The 9,755-nt window shown below is 39.7% G+C and overlaps 1 protein-coding gene across 1 annotated transcript in view; it reads right to left on the reverse strand.

Annotated features, from left to right (window-relative positions):
- The window catches only part of DCBLD2 (discoidin, CUB and LCCL domain containing 2), a 109,369-nt gene extending 99,705 nt beyond the window's left edge, over window positions 1–9,664 (reverse strand). Inside the window, exons 1-2 of the mRNA XM_023725338.1 lie at window positions 9,517–9,664; window positions 760–858 (exon numbers count right to left, since the gene is read on the reverse strand). Of these exons, the coding sequence (XP_023581106.1) occupies window positions 760–858; window positions 9,517–9,664 (247 nt within the window). The remainder of the gene's footprint in view (window positions 1–759; window positions 859–9,516) is intronic.
- Window positions 9,665–9,755: the final 91 nt, after the last annotated feature.

The raw sequence follows: 9,755 nt of genomic DNA on the forward strand, positions 1-9,755 counted from the left end.
AAAAAAAACCCATTGCCATCAAGTCGATTCCCACTCATATGCACAGAAATGAAAAATACTAGCCTCTCAACGTATACCGCTGAATTCAAAAAATAACCCAAACAACATTAAGGGATACTCGTGAGGAGTGTGTCTCTTAGCTCAAGTAGATACAAGAGACTAAATGGGCAGCTTCTGTCCAGAGATGAGATGGGAAGGCAGAGAGGGTTAGAAGCTGGTTGAATGGACATACATAGGGAATCAGGGGTGGAAAGGAGGAGTGTGCTGTCACAGTATCAGGAGAGCAATTAGAGTCACATAACAATGTATGTATAAATTTTTGTATGGGAAAAAACAAAAATAAAAAATAATAAACCCAAACAAACCTTACATTATGGTAGGCAAGTGATATAGTAGAAAGCACATAGGCTTTGGAGTCAGAAAGACTTGTATTTAAATTCTAGCCACGCCAACTTTTGAGATCCTGGACACTTCTGTAAACCTCCATTTCCTCACCTGCACATGGAAATAATTCCATCCATCTTCCAAGGTAAATGTGAGGGTTCAACAAGAATTTATGTAAACTATAGCAGACACTTTATAAGTGTGAACACTCTTTCCCCTTGGAGAGGACACCTCAGTCTGTCTAGTGCCCCCCTCATTGCCCTGCAGTTTCCCTACAGGTTTCATATAACCTCACGCTCCTTGGCTAGTTGGCTGGTCCAAGGTGGGTATTTACTCACAGTGGGCCAACAAGTCCCTTCCCTCCAATTTACGGACCTTGTACAATAGGGAAAATCCCAGAATCTCTCAGGTGTTGAAGCTGCAAGCCTTTCAGATTGCCGGAGCCATGATTCCTAACCTGTAGAAAGAGCCAGACTGAAGCAAGAGACAAAAATTAAGCAGAGTTCGTGGTGCCAGAGGTCCAGCTGCACTCACGCTCTCCTCTTGGCTTGGGTTGGTTCAGCTTTTACGAAGACTCCACGAGTTACATCATATCCTCATCTCTTTCCCTTCTGCCTTAAGCAGATTTGGATTTCTGTTTTCCACAACCTCAAGACCACTGCCGTCGAGCTGATTCCAACTTACAGCAACCCTATAGGACAGCGTAGAACTGCCCCATATGGTTTCCAAGGCTATAATATTTAGGGAAGCAGAGTGCCACATCTTTTTCCCACGGAGTTGCTGGTGGGTTTGAGCTATGAACCTTTCAGTTAGCAGCCAAGTGCTTTAACCACTGCACCTCCAGGGCTCCTCACAACCTCAAGATTCCTAATTAAAACACCTTTCCCTCCACCCATGCAACAGAATGCCTACCTCACATCCAGACCTATGAATCAGCTTCGAGGACCTGAAGAAAACCAGAAGCAAGGGCATGCCAGGAGAGAAGAGATAAGACCATAAACCTGAAAACAGTCTGAGAATGTAGAAAGCAAAGAAAGTTGAAATATTTGAAAAGGTATTAAGTTGGTGAGACAGAGTGGAGGTTAAAGGGAGAGGGGAAAGGCAACACTAAGGTTTGGGTGGGCAGAAGGCCAGTGAAGGACAAATAATGTGAAAATCATTCCTCTATTGCATGATCTGGTACCTCTCATGGAGCTAGGGGTAGGTCCTTAAGGCAGAACTTCCCTAAGCAATAACTGGAATGAAGACTGGGCACAGAAAGATGGAAAAGCAGTGAGTCTGGGTAAACATTTGAAAATGGGGATTTTAACTGCAAAGTAGGGGAAAGAGAAACAATGTTCATTAGTAAACATACTGAGTCACTCATTTAAGAAAAATTCACTCACTACCCAAACAGATTTTGCCCCAGACCTTATGCATTCTAAAAAAGAGATGAGTTGTACATTTAAAAACATTCAAAGTGATTTAAGTGCATCTCAAAAGTCAACACGGCTAGGATTTAAATACAGGTATGTCTGACTCCATACTTTCAAAGACTACTGAGGTAGAAAAAATGAAGAGAGACAAAGCGTCCAGATTTTGAAGAGTAAAAACAAAAACAAAACTGTCAGTTGAAATAAGTTTCAGTACAGCAGAACCTAGACTACAAGGGTTAAAAAACAAATTCATCATTTAACAAGTATCTGCTGTGTGCCAGACACAAGGAAAATGTACAGCACAGATGAAGGCTACTTTTTAGGAAGTCTGTCACTGAACAAAAGCAAAGAGATATAACGTACCAGGGAAGCAAAGAGCTGAAAAGAAAGATGTATAATCCAGTGGCCTTCTGAGTGTGTTTCCAGATAAAGTAAGAGGTCCCGCTGCAGCTGAAAGTATACTAAAGCAAAGCTCATATTCCCTGATGAAGCAAGTTCTGGACAAGGTGGAAGAGATGGTTTCAGGAAGTAAGGAAGGTGAGGCAGGAGACCATCATGTGGTGAAGGGATGAGGAGCAGGGCAAGAGTTCAGCTCTGCAAATCAGCTCTACAAAAAGGGATCGTCCAAATGCTGCTGCTGAGCAGCCACCCCCTTCGAGACCTGATTAACCGAAAACCAAACCAGTTGCTGTTGAGTCAATTCCAACACATGACACATGACCCCATGTGTGTCAGAGTACAGCTGTGCTCCATTGGGTTTTCAATGGCTGATTTTTCGTAAGCAGGTCACCAGGCTTTTCTTTAGAGGTGCCTCTGGATGGACTTGAACCTCCAACCTTTTGCTTAGCAGTTGTTCACACCTTATTTGTAGTTATCTAAGCACAGTGACCACATGACTAGTAACTCTGAACTATCCAGAGCCAGAGAAAACAGTCAATGAGGAACGGCACATAAGCCCAGTTTGGAAACTGCCAAGGACCAGGGGAACAACATCACTGAGATGATGGACAGAGAAAGAAGATAAGGGCACGTACAGAAAACTGCATACATAAAGAGATCAGTACATGAAACAAGGCAAAAAGGCATGAAATGACAGTACATTAGAGGAATCAAAAATACTGTAACTCAGTCTAACACCTGAAGTATAAAGTGTGATGGGCGCTGGCATGAGATTAGGTCAGACAGGAAAGGAGGAACCAGATTGTGAAAAAAAGTACATATATAACGTGCAAAGAAGTTTGGACTGCATCCTTTAGGTGCTCAGGGGCTGCTGGCCATACCACAGAAGTCATTAACACAACCCCAAGAAGGCGTCATCCCAGTGTTTAGAACCCTAGCTGGCCCACCGTAACGAATCAACAAATATTTGCCCAATGACTGGGCAGAGGTGCAGGGTGTGGGGCTCAAGGACGAAGCAGTGGGCAGAAGCAGAGCCTGAGAGGCTTGTGTCACTGAAGCGAGACAGCTTTCACACTTCCCTGCCTTCCTGACTCTCTGCTGCTCTCAGGTTGTATTCTTTACCCCTCAAATGTCTGCCCTCCTGTGGTCTAGAAACATGCCGATCTTTCAAAGCCCACCCACCTAAAACCAGTTTATTGGCAAGGCTGCTCCTCCTTCTCTGGGTGCTGTCAGCTCACCATCCCTCACCAGCCCACAGCATTGTGCACACTTCCTGGGTTATTTTTATATATTATATATTCCAACTAGGAGATAATTATTTCCCCAATTAGGCTGTAGGTTTTCTAAAGACAATGCCAAGCAACATTCTACGCTTCTCTGAATGTTTCCAGGACTTACTGACATATGTGCACACTCTCCTGGAAACTTACAGGTGGTAACCCTTCACAATGATAATTCTTAATGAGAGAATGATACTAGTATCTTCTCTTTGTTCCCAAGCAGTTCAGCTTTGACTGCAAATGTGCATGAATCCTACTCAACAAAAGCCCTGCAGTGAACTCTGGGCCCACTCTCCTTAGAAAGCAGTTGATGTGAGCTTGCACCCTGGAGTCTCCCCCATAATTTAAATAGCTAATCAAAGTTCATCTTCCAAATACATATCTTTAAGAATGCAGAGTGATATAAGTAGATGATGTTTTAGCAGCCCTTAGAGATCACCCCATGATCCTGTCTGCTTCAGTGGACAGTGGTATGCAGTAAATACTAGTTTATTTGAATATCTGTATTTCGGTACTCATGTATTATAAGGATTTAACCTACATAACAATCTGCAGAATTAGAATGACTTAGGTCTCTAGGCTAACATATGGAAGGGAAATACTTTCTGAAAGATCCTATGCAGAATAAAGAATCTAATCAAATAAAATAAAGAAAATAATGCAATAGCAGCTCTGAATGATATAGTAATTACTTCATAAATAATAAATGTCTTATTATTTCTACATTTTTGAAATCTTTGCCTTGCTGTATGTCAGAGGTATGCTTGTATGTGCTAAATTGGCCTATAAATTATTTAATATGTCTATAGAACATAACAAACCACTATTAAAATTATGACTGTGTAAAATTATATAGGTATGTGAATATGGAACAGTAAGGAACCTAAATTTTAAGCTGACAGACTATGGGGTAGAATTGTGGAAAATTATCATCTAAGCTATTGGTTTTGAGTAACTGTCATTGTTATCTGAACAATATTTTTAAAATAAATACAAAGTGCTATGGTCACAAGTTGTAAATTAAATCAAATCCACATGCCACAAAAGACATATTGCCAAACTGTCTCACCTTATATGTCAACATTCACATTTATCAAAGTCACTATCTCTATGAAGCTTTCCCTAATCCGTTTAATCTTATGTCATCATTCCACATTCTTCCAACTAATCAAGAAGTGGAAGTAGAAACTGTCTATTTGCATACATTTAATTAATACCCAATATTACTACCTGAGGGGTCCTGTTGGCCGTGGTTAAGCATTTGGCTGCTAACCAAAAAGGTCAGCAGTACAAATCCAACAGCCGCTCCTTGGAAACCCTGCGGGGCAGATCTACTCTGTCCTATAGGGTTGCAATGAGTCAGAATTGACTCGATGGCAACAGCTTTGGTTTTTTTGGTTTATTAGTACTTGAGGGTTCATATCTCAGGCTCATTTTGTTAAATATAGTCCTTAAATGTAAAGTCTACCCCTATGTACATCTAGCCTTTCCTCTTCAATCGTCATTTTAATTCTAGTACTGGTACTTTCACTTGCACCAATTTCACCGCTTGAATTTTTTTCCCCTGTTGGTCTTCTAGAATGAAGCGCAGATGTTCAAACAGAATCATTAACTATCTCCAGAGGAAAATAATGTGTTTTATGTTTGCTTATAACATAGGGAGATATACCTAAAAAAAAACAATGACACATAACTTTACTATCAGTTTCTCATGTATACGTTTCAAAAATGTGGATTTTAAATTTGATCATTAGCACATGTGGAATGTGTGCTATGTCTGTAATTTCCATTGGGCAAAATTAATCAGACATATAGCAAAAAAAGGATGCATTGATTTTGTCTCCGAATAAAACTATATAAAAGAGTTCTAATGTTTTATCAGACCAAGAAAAGACAATGGAAATTTTAAATTAACCCAATGTCAGTATTAGATAAGTTCTTCATTTCTGACAATTTACAACTATTGTTCAAAAAATAGTTTCCTGCACCACAAGCAAATAAAGGCATTACTTGATGGAATACAAACTTTTTTCAAACATTAGTCTCAAATTCCACTGTGGAAATGAATGATTATTTTAAAGAGAGAACCTGCTTTTTTTGTACATTTATTAAATTAGCAAACAAAAACCAATCCCTTCACAAACATTTAATGTCATAAACAAGTTGTCTTAATGGATTTTTAAAATTAATTCTGTTTTATCACGTATAAGTCATATTCTAACCCAGAAGTAGATAAGCCCTTCATGACACAAATGAGAAAGCTGAGCTCATGAGAGCTCAAATTCCTAGTCATAATGTAAACTAAGACAGAAATTCATTCATAGTAGACTATCAACTTCATATTAAGTTTATTACAGCAGTAAATATGCAATCAGCTTAAGTTTCTACAATTTAAGTTTTTAGGAAGACATATATTTTACAGAACAAAAAAAAGATTTTGAAGATGAACTTTTCTTAATATCAAACTTAGAACTCAAATGTATATGAATACAAGCCATATTTAAAACACCAACATAATACATGTGAATAAACAGAATCCATCTATAAATTAGCAAAATGAGATTGGTTAAAATACATCTTTGCTGTGAAAGGTTGACAAGTCTTCAGGCCACAGATAAATTTTATTCTGAGCCAAATAAAGGGAAAAATCATTCTGTCAGCAGAAAACCTGCTGAGGGATGGCAAAGCATGGCATTAATTGGAATGAGGCTAATTTCTTCTGCTATCTATTTCAAAACGATGTCTGCAAGATCAAAAAACCCTGAGGCAGAGCTCTACCTCAAAATACATATTAAGTGCATTTCTACCAAGGCTGGCTGAAAAAAAAAAAAAATCTATATATCAAAAACCATTCTTCCACAATCTATTTTTTTATTCTAACTATATGCAAATTACAGAAAATTTGGAAAAGTGGAAAGAAGAAATTACCCACAATCCTACCACCAAAAGACAGTAACTCTTGAATTTTATTACCATTTTCTTCCAGTTTTCTTCCTAAGGCTTCTTACAGAGAAGAGTAACAACTCCAGCTTCTAACTTAACATTACAACATGTGTACATTTCCATTAATTAAATTCTACTGGTCCTGTAATGCATTACTTCTCATTCTGAAATGAGACTTGTTTTCCGGTCATGTGAGGGAATGCCAGTGGCCCCTGAAGCACATGTGTCACATTGGTAAGACCCTGGTTTAAAAGTCATTCTACCACAGACTGCATAGGTTCTCTCAGGAGCTAATAAAATTTTAAAATTAGTGAATTCAAATCCCACATAAATCCTGAGTTTGTAGATGAGGTATACCTAATTAGCCCTTTATCAATTTAGTAAGGTCAAGATTAATAATAATCATTTATAAGCATATTATGCTTTCCTCTTTGCAAAGCTCCTTGACACTATTATTTCATCTTCATTAAAGCTATGAGAAAGGTATGAGATAGGATACTTCTCTGATCACCAGTATAAAAAACTGAGGTACAAAGAGATTAAATGTCTTGGAATTTATCCAAGCAACTTAAAATATAAGAACTAGAAATCAGGCCTTTTAACAAATAGCATCATTTCTATTTGCATTAATCTACACTGAAAATCTATGTAAGATGACACTACGAAAGAGAAAAAATTTGTTAAATATTAGACTGCGCTTGAGAAACTTTAAAATCAAGTCATCATCTCTTTTGGAGGGAAGGCATGTAACTCATTCTATACCATAATAAGATTTTTTAATATAATATAAACACTTTCAGATGTAGAAATAAGCAAAAACAGTTGGAACATTCTGATTATCACAATATTCCTTTCAGTATCAAGGTAACTTATATTCTTTGTTTCAGTTTCCTTATCTTTGAAATGGGATGTTGTTGTTAGCTGCCACTGAGTCGATTCTGAAATGGGTTGGCAGTACTTATCTCAGATGGTTGCAGTAAAGACTGAGTGTACATAAACCACTTGGAACTGTGCCTACCACAAAGTAAAGCCCAAATAAGTGCTCTGCTAAAAGAGGGAAGCCCAGAAAACTCATACCCCTTGCCCTTTCTACAAATTGCCTTTGACGTTGTTGTTGTTAACATGCCATGTCAAGCTGGTTCCAAGTTACAGCCACCTCATGCACAGCAGAAGAAAACACTGCCCAGACCTGCATGATCCTCCAACAATTGTTATGTTTGAGCCCACTGCTGCAGCCACTGTGTCAACCCAACTCATTGAAGGTCTTCCTCTTTTTCACTGACACTCTACTTTAGCAAGCATGATGTCCTTCTCCAGGTACTGGTCCCTCCTAATAACATGTCCAAAGTAACTGAGACAAAGTCTCACCATCTTCGCTTCTAAGGAGCGTTCTGGCTGTACTTCTTCCAAGACAGATTTGTTCATTCTTCTGGCAGATCATGGTATATTCAATATTCTTTACCAATACCAAAATTCAAAGGCTTCAATTCTTCTTCGGTCTTCCTTACTCATTGTCCAGCTTTCACATGCATACGAGGTGACTGAAAATACCATGGCTTGGGTCAGGCATACCTTAGTCCTCAAAGTGATCAGTCCTCAAAGTGACATCTTTACTTTTTAATACTTTAAAGAGGTCTTTTGCAGCAGATCTGCCCAATACATCGTTTGATTTCTTGACCGCTGCTTCCATGGGCAAATAAGTGTTAGTCATGTAAAACCTTGTGGGTTCTTTGTTTTTTAAACCAGGAGATAAATACATAGGCTCAAAACTTCAAGGAAGGGAAGGATTTCACACTCTCTTTAATTTATTAAGAACTGATGTTCAACAGGAGCTCTGGTGGCCCAGAGGTTAAAAGCTCAGCTGCTGAGCAAAAGGTTGGCAGTTCAAATCCACTAGCCACTCCTTAGAAACCCTCTAGGGCAGTTCTACTCTGTCCATAGGGTTGCTATGAGTTGGAATCTACTTGACGGCAATGAGTCTGGTTTAACAGGTTTGATGTTCAATAATTCATTTCAGAGATAATACAACTAAAACCTGAATGTGAAACATCTAGGTATATTTCTACCCATGAAATTTTAAACTATATTACCTAGAAATGAGCCTACATCTAAAGAGGTCAGTTTACCAAATACATTTTCTCCTCATAATCAGATTACACTTTCACATGCCTGTCAAAGTTTCAGCACCTTCATAATGACAGGCTTATGGCCATGATTCCATGCTTTACTGAAAACCATGTTAGAGCAACAGTGGGCTGGACTTAAAAGTTGGAGGTGAATTAAAAAAAAAAAAAGTCCCAGTAAATAAGTAACAATTCTTATCCTTCTCATCTCAATTAAACAGGAAATGCAGAGGGAAAGTGTGTTCTTTAACTGTTACCAAAGTGATTCCAAATTGTGGTACACTGCCTGAAAATAGTACTAAAAGGTGAGAAAAAACTTAGCTCTGCATTCTCTTTCCATTATAATGATTACTCAATAAACAGTTTTGCTTGCTTCTGGGATAGATTTTTTCAAGGATTATAGCTGGAAAAAAGTTTGTTTTCATTTTTCTGGGAAGTTTACCCTTTTAACGTGGAACGCTCCACTTGGGCAACATAACACTTTAACTTGGCTCAGACCCAGTGACCCAGACATCTAGACTACCATCCTGAATAATCGGCAGGGATTGTAAAGGACATGTTCCGAATCCAAGACTTCAAGGCAGCCAGAATCGATTTTACTCCCTTTAGAATCTGAGCACTTTCACAAAGGATGATAACTATCACTACTTGTCTTTAATTCGTTTACGAAACTATTTAATTTTCTTGCCTTTCTGATCAGTCCAACCATTCACCTGGCCTAACTTTAAAGGTCACACACATCTCCACGAGTTCTCTTTCCTCCCAAAGGCTTTCCCCAACAGAAGAACCCAATACTAAACAAGTGGCCAAAACAGCAGGGTCCCGCTTCTCTCTTTTGAGAGAAATGAACGGCCTTGCCAAAAAGTATAGCCGCACAACTTGGGGGATAGGCAGACAGAGCCCACCTTTTCAACTCCACCCCGCCGGTGCCCCGCCAGTCTGGCCACGCACCCGGGTGCACGCACCACGCACCTCCCCGGCGCCGCCTGCAGATCCGGCTTAAGGCCGGGAGAGGGGCGCCCCAAGCTGCCCCCGCACTCCCCCGGGACCACTCACCTAGCTGGGCTCCCGCGTCCTCGAGCAGCAGGAGGATGAGTACAAGCAAGAAGAACTGGGGCATGGAGGAGGAGGAAGAGGAGGAGGAGTTGGAGCCGGGAGGAAGGGAGCGGGAGCTGGAGAGCGAGAGCGCGGCCCGGGCGGGGGCGGCGGAC

This window comes from Trichechus manatus, unplaced genomic scaffold, assembly GCF_000243295.1.
Source record: "Trichechus manatus latirostris isolate Lorelei unplaced genomic scaffold, TriManLat1.0 scaffold00299, whole genome shotgun sequence".
Taxonomy (NCBI): domain Eukaryota; kingdom Metazoa; phylum Chordata; class Mammalia; order Sirenia; family Trichechidae; genus Trichechus; species Trichechus manatus.